The sequence below is a fragment of the Schistocerca cancellata genome, chromosome 1 (genome assembly GCF_023864275.1).
Source record: "Schistocerca cancellata isolate TAMUIC-IGC-003103 chromosome 1, iqSchCanc2.1, whole genome shotgun sequence".
Taxonomy (NCBI): Eukaryota; Metazoa; Arthropoda; class Insecta; order Orthoptera; family Acrididae; genus Schistocerca; species Schistocerca cancellata.
The window spans coordinates 384,196,139-384,218,418 of record NC_064626.1 but is presented as its reverse complement, the minus strand read 5'-3'; the positions used below and the strand labels follow the sequence as shown (position 1 = coordinate 384,218,418).

At 39.3% G+C, this 22,280-nt stretch overlaps 1 protein-coding gene across 1 annotated transcript in view; it reads right to left on the bottom strand.

The window, feature by feature from the left end:
- LOC126175327 (bifunctional glutamate/proline--tRNA ligase) overlaps nt 1–22,280 on the bottom strand; it is a 251,607-nt gene that overhangs the window by 147,590 nt on the left and 81,737 nt on the right. The window contains exons 7-13 of the mRNA XM_049922047.1: nt 14,519–14,690; nt 14,195–14,428; nt 10,951–11,095; nt 6,863–7,110; nt 2,787–2,988; nt 2,601–2,713; nt 2,401–2,512 (exon numbers count right to left, since the gene is read on the bottom strand). Coding sequence (XP_049778004.1) covers nt 2,401–2,512; nt 2,601–2,713; nt 2,787–2,988; nt 6,863–7,110; nt 10,951–11,095; nt 14,195–14,428; nt 14,519–14,690 — 1,226 coding nt within the window. The remainder of the gene's footprint in view (nt 1–2,400; nt 2,513–2,600; nt 2,714–2,786; nt 2,989–6,862; nt 7,111–10,950; nt 11,096–14,194; nt 14,429–14,518; nt 14,691–22,280) is intronic.

Here is a 22,280-nt window from a genome sequence, read left to right as displayed (position 1 = left end):
TCAGAAGAGAAATATCTGAGCCATTTACAATTACAACACGGTTAAGCCACGGAGATGGTTTATCGCGCCATTACTTTTCAACTGTGCTCTGGAGTACACGACATCGGAATGGTGCAAGGAAAGTCCTACAGGCTTACGAACTGGAACCAATAAATGTCAAATAAACTTAAAATGCCAGATGACTTAGTGCTACTAGCTAATAACATTCAAGAATCCAGAAATCATATAACAAGACTACAAAATATAGCACAAAGAATGGGATTCCAGATCCCATTTGAAAAGATTGAGGTAATGGCGACAGATGCACTAGCAATCAATCACTTAACAGTAAACAAGGAAAGTAAAAATAGTGAAACAATTTGAATACCTAGGAGAAATTATAACATACAACCTGACGAGAAACATGCATGGCGAGAAAGAACTAATAAAATGATAAAAGTTCAAAAATTAACATGGTCTACATACAATAAGAAAAACTAAATTAAAACATCAAAAGGCAGTGATTCAACCAGAGGTGACATACGGAAGTCAAATCTTTTTTAAAGTCCCTCAGAAAATCAGAGTTGACAAAATCTTAACAGTAAGAGAGAAAAATAACTAGAATACACAAAAATACGAAAATCAAAAAGATGGACAATGGCGGATAGTGCCAACTGAAGTGGTGAACAGCGATCTGAAGCCCATTACAGATACTATACTGAAGGATTTCTTTATTTTGGTCACATTGTGAGGAAACCAGACACCAGATTACCATGAAAAATTATAGTGGAACTTTGTAACATGGAACAATAAGTAGGATGGATACAAGAAATCACAATATGAAAGAGAGATAATTAACCTTGGATGATTTGCAAAACAAAACAGAAAATTTAATGAAACTGAAAAACATAAAGATAACAATTACACCATACAATGACAAACAATGTACAATAAAAAGGTTATTTGCATATGAGCAATGACGAAAAAGATCAGAGCAAAAGAAAATGTACTGGGCAAATCCGAAAGAAAACTTATTGACATGGATTATCAGAAAATGATCGACTGAAGTGGTCCAAAGAGGCCACAAAAGCAGAAGCAGGAGATGGACACTTCTTAGGACTGCATTTTTGTTGCTGGGAAAACTGCTTTTTTTTAAAAAAAAAAAAAAAAAAAAAAAAAAAAAAAAAAAAAAAAAAAAAAAAAAAAAAAAAAAAAACTACGTTGAATGTAGAGCAGGCACTGCGTCTCTTGTAAATCCCCCCCCCATCAAAATAAGTTCTTCCTAAAATCTTCCACTGTTTTGTTATTATCTGAGGAGGAGGAGGAGATTTGTGTTTAACATCCCGTCAACAGTGAGATCATTAGAGACGGAGCATAAGCTCGGTTTAGGGAACGGTTGGGAAGGAAATCAGCTGTGCCTTTTCAAAGGAACCATCCCGGCATTCGCCTGAAGCAATTTAGGTAAATCATGGAAAAACTAAACCAGGGTGGCTGGACACGGGTTTGAATCGTCGTCATCCTGAATGAGAGTCCAGTATGCTAACCACTGCGCCCCCTCACTCCGTAATGTGACTACTATGCATTATGCTCTGATGATTCATTTCCACAGAATACGTGTGTGTGTGTGTGTGTGTGTGTGTGTGTGTGTGTGTGTGTAACTTTTGTTTGTTGTTTGTACACATTATCAGTGTAATCAGTGTACCATTAAAATTACCACAAATCAATAACTTCTTTCTGTATGACAAAAAGCACAATAAGGCATCAAAATTGTTCATGAAAATTATGCTGTTACCCAGTAGGGACTTGTACACTGTTACAATAAATATTACACTCTCCAATATTAAATCATAAGCACTTGGTTCTATGTTCTGGTCAACACAAAAAATACTTACTTCCATATTTCTGAATTTCTATTAATGGTTTTTATTAAATTGAGCACTACTCCTTTAGTCATGTTGGATCAGCATAAATTTGCATCCAATTTGTAACAACTTACTTAAAGAAGGAAGAAAGGAACATTCTGATTGTTGTATCATTGGTGACAAGGTCATTAGAGATGGAGCACAAGGTCGCATTGGGGATGGTCCTGTCCTTTCAAAGGAACCATCCTAACATTTGCCTGAAGTCATTTGTGCAAATAACAGAAAACAAATCTGAATGCCTGGACAGGGGCTGTAATACACAGGATCATGCCAAGTAAAGCACTGCAGAATTTAAACCAGTCTTCATGTTGATGACAGTTTTACCGTTTACACTAGTAGAGCACTATGGTATTTAAACCGATGACAGCTTTGCCATTTTTACCTTAACTATAGGTAATTTAATTGTAAAAAAAAAAAAAAAAAAAAAAAAAAAAAAAAAAAAAAAAAAGGAAGCAAGTAAACATTCCATGTGGACAGTGAGATATGTTCAATGTATTACCTTTTTGGTGTCAACTTTGGAACTCTTTGGTTTTCCAACAGTAGGCATATCCTTTGTATGACCATCCGGAATATGAAATAATATTATAGGACCTGCAACACTGGTATATACACTGTAAAATAAAAAAATAAATATAAGAAAGTAGTTGTAAGAATGAAATAATCACTGTAGAAAAATGAAAGCAGATGTTTTATTCTTACCTTGGTGGTCTATAGGGCCTGTCACATATAAAAAAGCCCTTCCTTTGAAGTTGTATGATATCACCCTTTTTCACAAAAGCTAATTCTGGATCACCCAGCATATGTACTTCTGTCTACAATGAAAAACAATGGTAAATCAATCCAAATACAACACTATTTCAAAAGATATGTGTAATTATCATTTACCTTTGTTTGGTGGTTAATGTAATCCTTGAAATCTTCATCTTTTCCCAAAATGGCCTTGCTAATAATATGATCAAAGTAGACACATGTGCACGGTACAAAGGGTGCTTTACTTGTCACTGCCAACCATGTTAATTTTGCTGTCTTTTTGTAATCTTTATTTTCAATATTTGGTTCAGCTTCCACAGTTATTTCGCCGTTTGTGCTGAAGAGATGAAGGAGCCAACAAATTATTGCATTTTCCAGTGTATAAACACATTATGGCAAATTAGATGCATTGTTCTTTCCATACTCAGGGAGAGGAATTCCACAGGGATGTGAAAAATGACAGAAAAACAAAAAATACATAATGCATTGATAAGGAATGGCATGTTAATGTTTTTCAATAGAATGAGGGAGAAATAGTCCTGAAATATGTGGAATAAGTAAAAATTTTTAAAAATATGTAAAGGATAGACAGGCAAGCACAAGAAAAAGATGGAACACACACACACACACACACACACACACACACACACGGGCATTGTCTCTTGAATGCTGGAGCCTGACTGTCAGTCGGTTCCAGCACCAGGAAACAGTGAGTATGTGGCCAAGTTGTGCTTGTGTGCAACTCAGTGCCTCCTCATGTGGCGAGTAAGTTACCCTTTCCATATTATTGTTGTTACCTCATCCAAGACATTCCATTGTCTGAAAAATTTTGCATACATTTTCATTTAAAAATTAAAAGAAAACTTATCACATGTATTTAAATATAATCATACTAAAGTCAATACTATAATTACTAGGTTACAGCCATTAAGTATCGTGGAAATGAAAGAGTTTACATAGCTTGTTTGTATAGATGGAACAAGGCCTCTCAAAGAACACACAAAAAGGGTACAGGAACTTTATAAAATAAATTTATGGCACTACTTGATGAAAAAATAGGTCAGCTGATAGCACGTGTTCTGAGGTATTTGGAAAAATGGGAGGGGGAAGTTTGTTTGTGAGGGGGATTACACAGCCAGACAAAGTCTTAAATATACAAGACTTCTTGTATATTGCCATGCCAGGTGGAAAAACAGAGCTGTTGGATGCTACCATGGTCCACAGGTATGTTTGTTAAAATTCTAGTAAGGGGTCCTGTGAATGGTTCACAGTAATTATTTTGGTTGAAGGGGCGATTCGCCATGTGTGTCTATGTGCAAGATGTTAGTTGGCAGTGACTGGAAATCTGTCACAGAATTTCTCCCTTCTTTCCTGTACTAAACTACTATACGTTAACCATGACAAAATACCCACGAGTAGGAACTCATTAATCCTTTAAATCCAGCAGTGAGTGGTGCTCGACATTGCAAATTTTGTTTTCTACTCCAATGTCGAGCCTCATTTGACATGATCTTCTGCAGAGCTCTCAGATGTGTCATTCTTAAACCTACCCGAACTAGGCATCAATGCTGCACAGTACTGCCATCTAGGGAAGCCTGTGTGTAGCAGTTGTGTTGAGAGACAGGTTGTACTTATCACATTCGTGTTAGTAGGCATGAAATGGCTAGTTCTTTAAGCACAGTCCTTTCTGAGGAAGAGATTGCAGTGGAGCATTTGGAGGGTTGTCTAAGTGAAAATAGGAGTGGCAATGATTTTGATCATGACAGTGATTCATCAGTAAACAATTTGAGTGCAACGCAATGGAAACTGTACATCCTCAAGAGTTTAAAAAAATGCCACATGATAATTAGTTTTGTATTGTAATACTTACAAAAATATATTTGTTTTAATGTGTACCCTAATGTCAGTGGCCTCATTATTTACACAAAGGGGCTAGTGCAATTCTCTCCGATGTGCTTGGCAGCAGCAATTTAAATAAGAGTGCACAGAGATGCCCTGTGTCTGCATTACAGAATCCAAGCAGTTAAGAATTTGTTTATAAAATTATTATTTGTCAAAACTTGCAATGTCTGCTTCAATTGGATGGTGAGATTCTGACAATGACAGAACCAGTCAATTCTCTTAGAGGAAAGTCAGAGCGTGCTTGTTCCAAGGACACTGAAGAAAAGATTTGCTGTAGGGAGAGTGAAGAGGAGACTACCTTCAGGGATGCTGTCGAGAACGCACTTCACCTTAGACACCTGTGGAAGATATTCATAGAGAGAGAGAGAGAGAGAGAGAGAGAGAGAGAGAGAGAGAGAGAGAGATGTCTCCGACTTGGAGCAAAATGCAGAAGTCGAGCTGGACACGGAACTTCCAGCTATGTTGCATACTTGCACCGTTCAAGAGTGGTAAGCACATGCCGTTGATGCAGCCACTGAAGCGACAGGGGCATGAAGTTGACTAATTTGCACTGGGGTTTCATTGCACAGATTTAATATTCACAGCCAGCTATTAGCACCCATTACGTGTGTTGGAGAAAGTATTTGTATTCGTTCTCTCTTCTCTGGGGATCTTTCTTTAAATCAATAATCATTTTTGCACTCATTGGCTGTATCCATGATATAGTTCCATGCTATGCTTCCATGTGTACACCAACTTGTGTCAAAGCTGTAGTTCGTACCTATAGTCTCTTGTCAGCTTATTACCAAATGCCTCACAACATATCCTATCAACCACCCCATTCTTTTCCGTGAAGCAGTGCTATAAATTTATTTTATCTCCCATGTGATTTAATGCCTGTCCTGTGAACCCATATTATACTCAGCATTTTTCTTCAACTTCTAATTTCAAAAGCTGCTGGTGTTGCAACCACCCTATAGAAAACAGCATCATATCTGTGTGAAGTGCAGTACCAATACTTTCATGCTTCATTGGGCCACCACTAGTAATTTTCATTTAATTAGGTGTTATCCATTGTGTAACATGGTTTCCCTTAAATTTGCGTGATATTATACAGAGCTTTCCTTCCCTGTAGGTTATCGGGATTGGATCTGTAGCATCTCAGGGGTATGTTAAGCAACATTGCTCAACCGACAGCACACAACATATTTAAACGATGAGTAGTTAACAAACACACAGAAACTTATTCACCAGTCATTTTATGTCAACTTTGTCTCTTCAACAAAAATACAAATTATTTTTAATCTCATTCTTTGCAACATAATGACGATAAAGTTGGGCTTTTGGGGTGCTCAACTGCACGATAATCAGCGCCCGTGTAAAGATCCAACCTTTTACACAGTCCAATCTCACCACATTCATGAATGATGATGAAATGAGGACAACACAAACACCCAGCCCCTGCGTTTGCAACATAAATGTATGACTGCAGAGCAACAATACATTGTTATTACTCTTCATGTAACTCTCAGAGTTAGGCATCAGTTCTGGGACAAGGATTCAGGTGTTGCAAGTGCACACTGATTCACAAAGTGATATTTTCACAAAGAAAGAACTTACTACTAATTTGAAAGTAGAGTATAAATGTGGAGATTTGTTTTTTAGATATATTGACAGCTGCAGGTATTGCACCAATCGTTGATCTTCGGCAGGTCTTCCTGAATTTTGTTACAGTCTGCTGGTGTTGCAACCACCCTACAGACAACAGCATCATCTGTGAAGGTACCACAGATTTTCTACCACACCAGATATGTGGAATTTACACCTTTTCTCTACCTTGTTTGGCTTAAGTGATATTCTTGGAGCTTCATTTTCATGATTAAGAGCTGAAAATTTGTTTTTATAGCAGCAACAGCACGTGATCTGAATACAACTAATCAAAATCAAGAAAATCGAAAAAGTCATTTACGTGGTTTTGTTTAATGTATTTTCAATAAACATTTTTTTTACACAATTAAATGAAATGATCGTATGGCATTGTTGACCAGGAGGCCCCATGCGGGGAAGTTCGGCCGCCGTATTGCAATTCCTTTTTAGCTGACGCCACTTCGACGACTTGCGAGTCAATGATGATGAACACACAACACACAGTTATCACGAGGCAGAGAAAATCCCTGGCCCCGCCGGGAATTGAACCTGGGACCCCATGCGGGGGAAGCGAGAACACTACCAAAAGACCACGAGCTGCGGACTTTTTCACACAAATAATGGTTCTATGTATACAAGACATACTAGACTGACAAATATTTTAGAGTATCAATGGAACTGACCTGTTAATCTTCTTGATCATCAGATTTCCCCAGTTTATAAATGTAGCATTTTCTCCTTCTTTCAGAAGATTTACATCCTCACCGTCAATTATCAAATTAGGTCCTGTCCAAACAGTTTTGGAACCAACATCTGGATTCTTAGGGTGTTTCTGCGCAATCAGTGGTGCTTCAATTACCCCATTTACTTTCACATTTACAGCTCCCTCTGACAAGACAGCTGTGTATCTAGGGGCAATTGGATCTATTACCTGGAAAATGAAATAAACAGAACATTAATGGTGGATAATGATCAAAAATTGTATTATACCACATACATATACTTCTCATGAAAGACACAAATGGTTAGAAAAAAGGAACTTACATCAACTGCATGCAGAGTATAAATTGCAATGGAAATAAAACAACAGAATGTGATGTGCGAGATTCAAAATTTATATGCCGTACTTTGGTGGAAATATTTTAGTAAACAGTGTGGGACAATTAAGAAAGGCAACACATGTATCCAAAAAGACTAATTATATCGAGGTGCAGTTTTCATTAAATTGTAGTGGACAATGTGGCAAATATTCTAACATATGCATGTAATTTTTAATGTTTATAACTGCCAAATTAAGAGATCACCTTCTCTTAAAAACAGAAATACGTGTTTTTTCCTGTGGCATTGGATACAGGATTTGAAGAGGGTTTCACAACATAACTTTTATGGAATTTTGTAACAAGGCAACAGCACCACAAACCATTGTCCTGCCATCAGGTGAAAGCATCCCGCACATGTCCGTCATACAGTATCAAATGTAAATAAATACTTACCTCAGGTATGGTTTGTATGTTCACCTAGGACCTTGAAGCCCTTCGATCTGTACATTGCTGTAATAGCTATCAGACAACTTGCTCATGAAGCTATTCGGACTTCCACATTGCAAACGATAGTCAAATAGGAGTATATGGTTTCTGTGCATATTCAATATCATCAAATTGTCAGAGAAGCAGTGCAGTTGTAGGCTGGAAGGGAAAGCCCTGACAATCCGTCTTTGCAAACATAATTAGGAAAATTTCAAGAAACTGGAAGTGTGAAGAATAAAACCCATCAATGAAAAAGAACCACAACTAATGAAAAAAATGCGAGCAATATTTTGCCAGGAGTAACACACAATCTCCATGTCATTACCAGCCAACTTGAATGTGCAAGTGGGATAAGCTAAACGAGTGTTCTGCTAGTACCACATTCCAATGTATATAATCCCATCTACCCCATTGTTGACAGCTGTTTGTGGATGAAGCATTGTTTAAAAACTGTGGGCAATAAATCCTCACAATATGTACCAACTGTCAACTGAAACTCCACAATGGTTGAGGGAAGTGGATAAGCAATGACCTTGGTCTGTCAATGTGTAGTAGGCACTTTTCAAGAAGTGCGTCATCGGTCCCTATTTTATTGACGAAACTCTAAACAACTACAAGCATCTGTAGAGGCATGCTGCTGCAGTTCAGTATCAAAATGACAACTATGCCTCCCATGCAGATCGTGAAAGAACTTGTAGAATGGTTGAAAAATAGACTCTTATTTTTTAGATGACGTCATCACCAGAGATGAGACATGGGCTCTTGTGTACGACTCAGAAACAAAGCCCCAAAGCTGAGAGTGGCACACATCCATGTCTCCCAGGCCCAAGAAAGTAGGAATGAGCAAATCAAAAATGAAAACTATGCTAATCACCTGCTTCGGTGCAAAAGACTTGATTCATTTGGAGTTCATACCGTGAGGAATGACTGAACACAGCCTACCACCTTGGACTGTTAAAAAGAATAGCAGATTGTATCACCCGGCCAATACATATGCCCACTTCAACACAGACACTGCGTCAGGACAACGTGCTGTGCTACAATGCCCTGTTGATTCAGGAGATCCTAGGGAAGTGCTACTTGGCAACAATGTCACAGTGGCCCTACAGTCCCAACATGGCACCATCAGATTTCTTCCTTTTTCTGTGCATCAAAACCAAGATGAAGGGGTACCCTTTTAATACCATTGAGGACATCCAAAAGGCAGCAACACATACTCTAAATGAAATTCCAGTCACCACCTTCCAGAAAGTGTACCAGGCATGGGCAATTGCTGGAAGAAGTGTATCACTGCTCAAGGAACTACTTCAAAGAATTTTAATAGATTGTATGTTTTGGATCAATAAATTTTGTTGTACAGACACAATTGCATTGTGGTTGGTTTCTACCACGTTTTTGATATGTAAAACATGCCACAGAAAAGAGTTTGTTCGCCTAGTGACAATCCTTTGCATCAAGATGTGCCACTAAACAGCCAGGCACTGGAGTTACTGTGGAGAGCTCTTGAGTTTTACAAGCAGGAGAAAGGATAGGTAATTAGTCATGGACAGCCATCAGTTCCTGCAGATGAAGTAGTAGAATCCACATCAAAAACTCTTGGAATTAGTGCAATAACAGTAGTAAGGGAGTGTTGCTGCAAAAGCTGAGAGATGTAGATGTCATCCGTAATGATCACAAGGTATGTGGATCAGATAATGTATTCTTAGCAACACCTGGAAACAAAAAGCAGCTCCACCCTGTCACCGACATAGATTCTTTTCAGACTGATGATATCTGCAGGCATATTTATGCTATCTACAGCAGGAAAGAATATTCTACCGTAGCTAAGCTGCTAGTGTCATTAAAGAGAAAGTGAACTTTTCAGGGGTAGGAAAATGTAACTAAAAATTGGGCTGAAAAGTATTGGTTTCTGTTACAAAGTGCTACACGGATGCAAAGTCTTGTTAGAAAAGGCATATAATGCAATGACTTGAAACATATTCTTGCACAAATTTGTGGGGGAGGACATTCATTCCACAATGTGGCTAGACAAAATGCGAGTTAATGCCAGGAAAGCTGTCAGTAAATGCTGGACAGATGACACTCCAAGCAACAGTGATCATCAGCTGATGGGAAGAGGAACAAGACTGATTGTGGCTGACGCAGGTTCTTACAGTGGTTTTGTTCCTGTTGCACGTTTAGTTCTTTGGTCCAAAATGAAAGGTGATTACTGTGAAGACATGGACCACACATCATTTGTTGAGTGGTTCAGAAATCTTTTAAAACAGTTTTCTGTCCCTACAACAATTCTAGCAGACAATGCTCCATATCATTCAGTGATACTGACCAAAGGCCCAACCACAAACGACTGCAAAGAAGCTACAATGCAATGGTTACAGGCGCGAAATATTGCTGTGGATACGAGCACGAAATATTGCTGTGGATACGAGCATGACAAAGCTTCTGCTATATTAGCTTGTTAAAGAAAATAAGTTTATGACACCTACAGGCTCTTGAGACTGTGGATGCCTCATGGTGGAAAAAGGTCGAGCATGACGAAAACTTTACTTGAGCAGCACAGAAAATGAAAGTATCATCAGTGACCATGAACAGCTGATGATTTGCCTTTCTGGTAATGACAATGAGGATAATTTTGGCGAAGATTCTGACAACAGTGACAATGGGGAACTGGACAGAACTGCACCTCTGTCGCCATAAATTGGTGAGTAAAAAGCTATGAATAATGGTTATTTGTTGCATCACTGTCATAATAAAACCTAGAATGAGAAGTTGCTATCTCAGTTATTGTTTACTTTTGCAAACTACATAATCTATTGCTTTCAAGATACTGGTCACTATCAAATGCTTATTTCCTGTATTTCCTTCACTCCATTATGGAAAGTGTGTGCTTTGTTATACTTATATCTGCAGTATTATGTAGTTCTTTCTTTCCTGTCACATTGAGGTAGCAACTGAAAAACTAATTGTTATTGCTCATTAGCTTATATTTACAAGGTGGAACGAAAATCCATATCGTATGTTACGTGTATAGAGGCTGCTGTTGCAACATTGCTATTACAGTAGAGCCAACGTAACTTGAACTGTCAATTGCAATTATTCTCCAGTGCAGGTGTAATATTTCTTTCACCAAACATTTGTTACTGCCAGTCAAACTCTTGGTGTATGACATATGGCCCTTCCTTTCTTTTTCTTTCCTGGGGGATAACGACACCAATAATAAATGCACTTGCTTGTTTAAAACTCACCTTTTTATTAATAGCCCATATTTTATCCCACTCCATAAGTACGACAGATCGGGATGAGCCTTGGGCCACAATAAATTGCTTCAGTCCTTCTACTGTCATACCATGACGCAAGATGCCTCTAACTGTTGGAAACCTTGGGTCATCCCTGGAAAATAAAGTTACAGTAATGTGTTTCTTGAAGTTCCCACAGTGGATAGAATATCTCATCATTGTTCAGGCATGCATCCTTGTCCTATGTACTTTTTGCACACTGAAAAGGAATTTTACAAATACTCACTTTCGTAAAATCAGATAATCTTTCACTCATCCCGGTAGAGCTGCAAGTTTGAAGACGATATAACAGCATTGTTTAAGCATGTTTAACTTCCATTTTCTTTTCATCTGATAATCAATATTATGAACAGATTGATGCTATTGGCATGGATAGCTCTCTCTCACCAAAGGTAGATAGTTTATTTATGAAGGAATTTGAAGAAAAAGCATTAGATTCGCAGCTACCAATTTATACTTTTAGATGTCCGCCTGCTACCATCTTTCACAAGCTACAAGCACACTGAAAAGTTTTGTCCTGGATGCATGCCCGAAAGATGACTCATATGTTTGTATTTTTAAAGTGCAAAGTGTATATATTCCAGAAAAAATGAATACATCTTTCACTCATAATATCTCGTAAATAACCCATATATCAAGCAATGACAACCAAGTTATGTCACAACAAACCTACAATAATACAACAAACAAAAACATAAAAAAAACAACCAGAAATTCATCTGCTGATATCAGTCCACGTGCAGCAAGATATTAAAAAAATTAATATGAACACAAGATTAAGAACTGGTCAATCTGAATGTTCCATCAGAGGATTAAGCAGTAGCCTTTCTCTGGGGTGCCTACAGCTGGGAATATAAAACCCCACACTTGACGAGGTTTCCCCATGGAGTACAGATCGTGCTGGAAAAATATATGAAGTTTTGAACAGTGAAGAAAGATTGGTGCCCTCCAGGCTGAACTTGAAAATGTGTATTCTGCACTTTATAATATTAATTTTGGAAATACTGTGGAAACTGGAAAACAGCAACAAGTAAAAAGTAAAGATAAAAATGTGCATGTAAACACACCAGTGATTCAACCAAGGAACTGAATGACTTGTTACTTGGAATAGGAGAAGAGCCTAAGATAGTTTCTTTAGAGGAAAGCAGACTCATACAGATAGCATTAATGCATGTTTGGAAGCAAGATCTGCCAGGAGGGCTATAAGGCAATTGTTACAAGAAAAGCTAGATGTAAGTTAGGTCACACGTTTAGTGAAACTAAAAGCTAAACTAGAAAGACTATATGGAACATATGGGCCTTATGCAGAGATTTTGATGAGCAGTCTTAGATGCCCTTAGTATGAGGCAGGAAACAGCCTGTATTATGACAGATTATAACAATAAAATATGTGAAATAGGAGCAGCAACAGCATGTACACAAACAATTGAGCTTTCTGCAGGTTCCACTGTGCCAAGACCAACAGTAAATTATCGTAACTGTCAGCTATGTGGCAAAGAAAAGAACTTATTGCTGTTGGCTGCAGCGAAGTCTAATACTTCGGTTGTGTGTCGTGTAGCAACTGGGAAAATCGAGAGAGAGAGAAGTGTGAGGGAGGGGTGCAGCATGTCACAGACAGGCAGCTTTGAAAAAACGAAACAGACCAAAATATAGTGTCAAACATTTTCTAGAACAATCTAATTTGTTTATCAGTGAATTGATGAACACAGTAGATGAGATTCCAGCGATATTAGGAAAAGGACAGATAGCTATTCACCATAAAGATGACACAATGAGTAGCAGAGAGGTACAACAAAAAGATAGTTACGCATATAGCTTCCGGCCATAGTCTTCTTCTGAAAAGAGAAAACACACACACACACACACACACACACACACACACACACATTCACACAAGCAAGCATACCTCCCACACATGACTGGTATCTCCAGCAGCTTCAACTCCTCATTTGTGTGTGAGGTGTGCTCGCTCGTCAGAATGTGTGTATGTTTTCTTTTCTGAAGAAGGCTTTGGCTGTCTGCCTGTCTGCAACTCAACATGTCACCTCCATACTGAGTAGCAATCTATCCTTTCCTTAATGTTGTAGATAACCCAATTCGGACTCTCCACTGATAGATGAGGTTCATGTATGTTTAGAAAATTAGCTGTACTCTGAAAAAACAAATTTTCTGTGGCTTTCTGAACAGCACACAACAACAAAGAGGCTTATAGCCTAAAAGTTTCAGTGTAGGGGAATCATTTCATTCCACAAATAACTCAGCATGTTCCTTTGTATAACTCTTCATCTATTTGTTCTTAACATAAAAACTAAATAATTTTTCCTGGTAAAGCTTAAATTTTTTGAAATGAATGTTATTAGAAATGACTACTATGAATCATACAGTTAAAAAAGAAGTAAAAAGTTATGCTGAATAATTTGAACAATGCATGTAGGATGGAAAGTGGCAGTGGCTTGGGAAGAAACCAGAAGTACCCATGTGGTGTAATTTTGGGCCAACTCCTACTCCTTTATAAGTGGGCAAACATAAATTTAGCAGAATTTGTACATTTTGCAGAACTGAAAGGAACATAATACTGAGCTTCTCAAACTGTTAAGTCCAGCAACTTTTGTTCCTTACTTACATCACTTGAGAGTATGGGGAGACAAATGAATCAACATCTTAACACGTTTGTCTATATACACCCATTTCTGTATTGTGGTATTATTTTCTTTTGTAAATTGTCACTTGGGAGAGAGAGCAATGGGGGAAGCATAATGAGAATAGTATGTAGTTCTTATTAAATTAATTTTGTACACATCTCTTTAAGTGAGGCATTCTAACTGCACCATCAGAGCATATATACATGTTTTTTCAAATGAAATTTATCGTAACTAATACCTGTGCTAACGACAACACAACTCTCAGATTAAAGTGGACCTACAACACCTCTGCTTGCACTGACAAAGACATGTTAAGAAAGAACCAGTGATTTGAATGTCATCCTTCAGTTTCAATTTCCCAGTTTTATGATCCACAAGCCGGGTCATTATGTGAGCCCATGAAGTTTGACAGATACCTAAGATTGTGTGTTGAGTATGTCCATTTTATGACAGTATCTACAGTACTACAGAAAATGCACACCACAAAACTGTTTGTTACCTTTGATATAGGTCAGTGACTTGAAAATATTCTTAAAATGGCTGGAACTTACCATCCATCAACCAGTCCCTTTTCAACAAACCAAGCAAGTTTCCTCTTTGATAGAACTGTGTTTGTCATATTAAGTCTACTGTATTCCCATATGTATGGTTTCCGCAAACCAAGAACATCTATAAACCAATAAAATTGTTCGTCACGATCATGGTACTCTGTTGTTCTTAGACAGTGTGTAACACCTTCAATACTGTCTACAATGGGACAGGCAAAATCATATGTTGGGTAAACCCTGCAAATAAGCAAGTCACATTACATTATTCTACAGTACAGAAAATAATTGAAATTACATTTTCCACATCATTATATAAGCACTCCTTACTTGTACTTGGTTCCAGTTTTGGGATGTGGCTCATTTTTGCACCTGTAAATTGTTGGATCACGCATACAACCAATGACAGAATTCATATCAATTTTTGCACGTACACAACATTTTTGGCCAAATTCTGTTCCCTGCTTCATTTCGGCCCACATCTTTATATTCTGTTCCACACCTGAAGGGAAAAAAAGGAAAAAAATCTGAAGTTGCAGGCCTGTAACAGTGCCTGATGATAACTTCCCAATAATCTATTTACTTGAAATAACAAAAGTTGACGATTAAATAAAAAATGCATTTTAATGCCAACAATATCACTTTTAAAGTAATTAGTTTTTTATGGTGATTTCCGCAGCATCCTTTAGCACTGGTGGCAATTGCTTCAAATGCAGCACACACCATCACCTCAATTACCTGTCTACCAGATTACAACTAAACATTATCCAAGAGCAAATTACTACATTTCTCTTCCAAATTGATCCAGTCCTCATCTACACAGTGTTCCGGTCATCGTTTTACATCTATCACATACTTTCCCACAGTGATGGCTGATGGGCAAATGAATATTCTCACATCATAGAACTATCCTACAGCCCACAGCACAATTTCTTTCTGCACCATCATTTCCCAAATTTGCAACGTATTATCCACAGTTCTCTTTGCAACCATCTATTGCTTTCATTTGTTCCTTTCCTGAATCTATTTGACATTTCACTTTTTTTTCTGTTAATCAAACTCCACCCATTTTTCCTCCAATATTCCCCAGTGTTACCCACCACTCATTGACATCGCCTACATCCCCCCTCCAATGATATCCCATCCCAAATGGATCCCTTCTCCACCGATCTGTATCAGTTCAGGGCAGTATACTTATCTCCCTAGCTGAAACCCAGTCCCACAATTGGTTTCTTACTTGCTGCTTAAACTATGGACCCCCCCCCCCTCAGCCTAACCACAAAAATTCCCTTTTCTCTGGATGCCAACTTCCTTTTCACAAAGACCTTAAAATACAGGGTGTACATAAAGTCTGGGAACACTTTCAATTATTTACTGCACAAGAACCAAACATTGTACAGATATCACACATATGTCATTTTGAAAGATTTTTTTTTCCCCTTGTATGCTGCCATAGTTTGGTAATATCCTGATAGTCAGCGCTAGTTGCAAACATGACGAGTTCAGGTGCGAAGCGAGCTTTGTGTGTGTTGGAGTTCGACAAAAACAAGTGTGCTACAGCAGTTCAACAGATGTTTAGAACAAAGTATGGTAAGAAGCCACCAACAAGGAAGGCCATTTACCACTGACACAATAAATTTGTTATGACCGGTTGCTTGTGCCCAACAAAGAGAAGCACACGTCCCAGTGTGAGTGAAGTGAATGTGGAGTGCATACGAGAGACATTCATAAGGAGTCCAAAGAAATCGGTGCGTTGTGCATCCTGTGAACTCTAAATTGCTCCAATGACAGTGTGGAAAGTCCTGTGACAGAAACTGTCTATGAAACCATTCAAATTGGAGGTAGTACAGAATCTCAACGACAACGACAAAGACAAGCATTTGGAGTTTTGTTTGCAGTTGCAACAACTGAATGAGGATGGGATGGCATGGCATTGTTGATCACTTAATTTTTAGTGATGAAGCCACTTTTCACACTAATGGGAAAGTGAACAGGCATAATTGTTGAACCTGGGGTACAAAGCATCCACATGAATGCATTGAATTTGAGCATGTTTCCCCAAAGGTAAATTTTTTTATGCATTGTCACAATGAAAATTGTACGGGCCATTCTTCTTGCTGAGAGCACTGTCACTGGATATTTCTACTTGGACATGTTGCAGCAATGGCGGATGCCTCAAATGCAATCGGACTTTCCGTTTGTCTTTCAGCGGGATGGGGCTCCACCACACTTTCACGTGAAGTTTGTTGGTATCTGAACACGGAGCTGCCGCACCGACGGATTGGCTGTGCTACAGAAAGGACTAGCTGTTTCATAAAATGGCCTCCCTGATCACCAGATCTCACTCCGTGTGACTTTTTTCTGTGGGGACACAATAAAGATCTGGAGTATGTACCGCGCCTCTACCACGTGATGTAAAACAGCTCTGGGAGAGAATACAGGAAGCAACTGCCACAGTCGACGATGCCATGTTATGACGAATATGGCAAGAATTCGATTACCGTATTGTCGTCTGCTGGGTCACTCATGGTTCGCATATTGAATGTTTGTAAAAAAAACTTTGTGAGTTTCTCTTCAAAATGCAATATATATGACATCTGTACAATCTTTAGTGCTTGTGCAATAAATAACTGAAAGTGTTCCCAGACTTTATGTACACCCTGTATTTAGCTTCTGCCTGTATCTATCCCTCACAACCTTGATGCTACAGAAACAAATCTCCATAGCACAGGCATTATTGAACCATCTCTTCTACCTGTGCATTCTCTTACAGTGCAGCCAAACTACTAAGCAATATCTCCCAAACTTAAATCCTTGCTCTCCAACAACCAAAAGAGCACTCCAGACATCACCTCCAAAAACTATCAAATGTTTCAATGACCTGTTCCCACCTCAGAGCACCACTACTCATCAACACCCTCAGTGAACCACCTCATCAACCTCTTAATAGCACCCAGTTCCTGTCTGCCCTATCACACCAAACTACCTTCCAACATCCCATTAAACCCTAAACTAAACAAACCCAAAATACTGTTGTCAAACTATACACCAAATGCCTCAATAGTACAGAAGTTCCAGTCCTGCACAAAGGCCTCACATTCTGCCCCAAATCAAAGTTCAAATCATGCTGGACTTGTCAAAAACCTACTCTTCTTCTGCTATCTACAGTGAACATTTCTTTGCTACCAATTCCTGGGACCAAATTCAAACTAATCCCAACAACAAACCTTTTCTCTCTCAGAACATGTCACCATCCAACTGTGACCCATCCATCTCCACCTACCCATCCCTGGCTACATCCCAGGAATTCCTTACCTTCAATTTAGCCTCACCATCCTTCCCCAGGTTTCTCCCTTTGAACACTAACTTCTCAATGAAATGAAACGATGGTTTGGCATTACTGGCTGGGAGATACCATCTGACAATGTTCGGTCGCCTGGTGCAAGTGTTACTTGGCATCACTTCAGAGACAATCTCCAAATGGATGGGAACCAAACTAAGAACTCCAAGATCTAGAGACAGTGATACTGACCATTAGAGCAGAAGCAGACACTTCTCACTGGAAGAAAGAACTGCCACCTGCAACCTCAAGACAGGCAATCATCTAACCACCTGCAACCTCAAGACAGGCAATCATCTAACCATCTGCAACCTCAAGATAGACCCTGATCTAACCATCCTCCTAGCAGACAACAGCACCGCACCACTGTCACTTTGAACTGCAGTGATTGCCTTACCAGAGGTATCTGTCAACTGTCTCCACCTATTAGCCCAGCCACAGTGAACATATCACAGAAGTCTAGCATAATCTCCAATCCCCAATCAAAACCTGAGGCTCATCCCAGAGTCTTTCCCACTGAATCTCTCCCCTCCTCATCCAAAGAGCAACCTCCCCACCCATAAACCACCTATACGTTTCCCAAGATCCATAAACCCTACAATCCTGGACATCCCACTCGCCCACAGGCTGGCCTCTCATATCAAAAGGTACAAACCACTTCTTTCACCAACTTTAGACAATCCCCACCCAATTATCACCTGAATCCCTACTTGTCACTGTTGATGACACTCCAAACCCACCATTTCATATCTTACACATCTAATTAATTACATCCACACACATAACTACATCTCCTTTGAGGGAAAGATACATAAACCAATCAGTGGCACACCCGTGGGCACCTGCAGGACATGCCTCTAATGCCAATCATTTTATGGACCATTAGAGGAAACCTTCCTTGCCTTCCAAAGCCCTTTGTTTCCGGTTCACTGATATTTTCCTGATATGGACCCTGGGTCAAATAACCCTATCCTCATTCCTTCACAGCTTCAACACCCACACTCCTACCCCTTCTCAGTCCAATGTGCCATCTTCCTGGAGATTGACCTTCACCTCTCAAATGGCTCCATCCAGATCTCTGGGTATATGAAGCCCACTAACCATTAACATCACATGCATTTTGATAGATGCCATCCCTTCCACACCAAAATATAATCTTTTCACTCATGGATGGCACATCTGCCATGCTCAATATACTGAAGGCACTGTCCCACAAATCTGATCCAAAACAAATTTCCCACACCATATCCTTATCACTCCCTAGAACCAGTTGCAAAGGATCATGCCCTACATCACTGAGTATCATCCGGACTGGAGAACTGAACAATGTTCTTCGCTGGGACTTTTGACGTTCAATCATGGTGCCCAGAAATGATGGACGTCCTACTTACTCCTCCTAAAGTGGCATCCCGTCACCCACCTAGAAGCTAAATCCACCCCCTAGCCTCGCAGAATACCCAGACGCAAGACTGTCTGATTCACCTCCTCAGCACATCTTAATCCAACACCATCATAAGTTTATTCCATCCCAGATAATCAAAGGCAGGGCCACCTGTGAAATCAGTTGTGTTATATACCAGTTCTGTTGCAATTTCTGCACAGCATTTCATGGGGGGCATGACCGCTACCTGACAGTCCACCAGAATGAATGGCTGCAGCAGACTTGAGTACCTAGTGCTAGAACACACTGTTGAGCGCAACACGTTCAGGTTCAATGGCTGTTTCACAAACTGCACCATCTGGAATCTTCCTAGAGTTTCACAACCTGTGCCATCTGGGTCCTTCCTCGTGCGCCAACTTTTCTAAAGTACATAGATGAGAGTTATAACTGTAACACATCTTTCGTTCTGGAAATCCTCCTGGCCTCAATCCTACTAATCCCCTGCATTCACATCTGCTTCCTCACAGGCCCTGCATTCACATCTGTTTCCTCACAGGATTCCCTTCCTCTGTTTTGTCACCTCTTCCAAATCCTCTCCCTCGTGTCATCATTACTGTCACCGTGCACAGCACAAACTCAACAATTCCTTTGTCTGCATGTCGCATTCTTATAATATGTGTTTCTCCCTTCACTCACTCCAAATGATACAACCCCTAACCCCAGTCTACCTGCTGAACTGCAGTCTCAGCATTGTGTATTCAGCAGTCACAAATCAGCTGTACAGGTGTGTGTGGGGGTGGGGTGGTCAGGGGTATGGGGGTAGGGGGCTGGGGCAGGTGTGCTGTAACTTGAAAAACGATTAGTCTAAAAGCTGGCAAAGTTTTCAGTCTTGTTGCATGCCAGTCAATGACTAAATGCTTTTGATATCATGTGAATTGTTACTTTTACGAATAAATTATTTACATTCTATCAGAAATTTGTATACCAAAATAAAGACTTGTTGGTCACTGAACTGAATAACAACACATTTATCTACGTGAGTACATAAGAGTACTGAAGCTGTTTTTTTTTTTTTTTTTTTTTTGATAGTACTGATTACAACACAAAGGAGCTGCCAGAAAGTAGACTTGCAATACTGAAGTCTCAGGAATACACAAGGGAGTGAGTAGCTTAAGTTATTGGTTTTACAATTTATTACATTTTCCAGTGTGCTATTCATTCACTGACAGCAGAAGTCCCATTTTAAGATCCTAATAAGTTAATTTGAGTTAGTAATGACACTTTCTAATATTGAATGCCTTTTAAAAAAGCTGAGAATGTTTTAATACAGGGTGTTGCAAAAAAAAGACCTGATTTTAAATAGAATTATTTATTAGGAACAATGGCTTAACACCAATAAATTGCATACTAAATTACTCAGAAAAGACAGAAGTTTATAAAAATACATCATAAATGTTCAATATGTCCTCCGTTGGCTGCACGGATGACATCTAGCCGATAGCCGAATTCATCGCAAACTGAGCATAAGGTGTCTTCTGTCACTGAAGCTACAGCAGCTGATATAATGGTTTTTAGTTCATCAATGTTACTAGGTAAGGGAGGAACGTAAACACATTGTTTAACATGTCCCCACAGGAAGTAATCACATGGTGTTAAGTCAGGGGACCTAGGAGGCCAAGAGTGTACAGCCTGGTCTCATGGTTCTGTATGTCCTATCCAATGTCGAGGCATGTTGGCATTGAGGAAACTGCACACGTTGTTGTGCCACTGTGGTGGTGCTCCATCTTACTGATAGACGAAATTGTCAGAGTCAAGTTGCGGGAATAACCAGTTCCATAGCATTGCAAGATATGATTGTCCTGTTACGGTTTCTTCCTCAAAAAAGTAGGGTCCATAAACCTTGCTATGCGAAACAGCACAAAAAACATTTACTTTTGGTGAAGCACATTCGTGTTCAATTGTTTCAAGAGGATTATCAAGCCCCCATATAAGCACATTATGTGGTGAACCTTACTGCTAATATGGAAAGTTGCCTCATCATATCAACCATGACATGAAAGTGTCATCTTCCATGTCCTCTAGACTAGCATTGCCAAGTCCACTCACTTCACTTTATCAGTATCTCGAAGAGCTTGTACCAGTTGTATTGGTATGGCTTCAGGGCTAAATGACGCCGTAACACACACCACACTGTCAAGTGTGGAAACACAAGTTCTCAGCTAGCACGATGCATAGACTTGTGGGGGTTCCACTCAAATTCTCGACAGATTTGTTCCACTCTATGCTCAGGAACGCGTGGACAGCCAGGACTTTTGTCTTTACAGGGGCACCCTGTTTCTTCAAACTGTTTATACCACTGTCAAATGTTCTTTAGTGATGGCCGTTTAGCACGAAATCTAATATGAAACGCCTGCTGAACTGCGATCACTGATTGACTACGACTAAATTCAGTAACACAATATGCCTCCTGTTACATAGACGCCATTTTGTGCGAGTAGGCTGCACATTCCACGTCAGCACTCGTAGCGACATATAGCAGATTTTTTCTGAAACTCTAGACAATGCCAATTATATCTAGTGCTGCTTCAGTTACCTAGTGACATTTGTCTCAATATTATTAAAAGTTAAAATTGGGTCATTCTTTTTGGGATCCCTGTATAATAACATACTTTTTGCTTAGAAATGAACTTCATTATCAGAGGCCACTCAGTGTTAGAAGATAAATAGTATCCCACATACATCAAGATATCTGAACATTCAATCAATTCACGAGGACTGAGGGAAGAAACAACTTGTGACCTATCTAGGGGACTGACTTGCTGTAGGTAGGTAGACCACTGAAATTCAAATCAGAATGGTTGGAGCGGGAGCTCATTACCACTTCTCCCATATACACTAAAGCACCAAAGAAACTGGTATAAGCTTTGCGTATTCACATATAGAGATATGTAAACAGGCAGAATATGGCACTGTGGTCGACAATGCCCATATAAGACAACAAGTGTCTGGTGCAGTTGTTAGATTGGTTACTGTTGGTACTATGGCAGGTTATCAAGATTTAAATAAGTTTTAACATGGTGTTATAGTCGGCGCATGAGAGATGGGACATAGCATTTCCGAGGTAGAGATGAAGTGGTGATTTTCCCCCATGACCATTTCACAAGTGTACCGTGAATATCAGGAATACAGTAAAAAAATCAAATATTCGACATTGCTGCAGCCCGAAAACAATCCTGTAAGAATGGGACCAACGACGACTGAAGAGAATCGTTCAACATGACAGAAGTGCAACACTTCTGCAAATTGCTGCAGATTTCAATGCTGGGCCATACCCAATTGTCAGTGTGCGAGCCATTCAACTAGACATAATT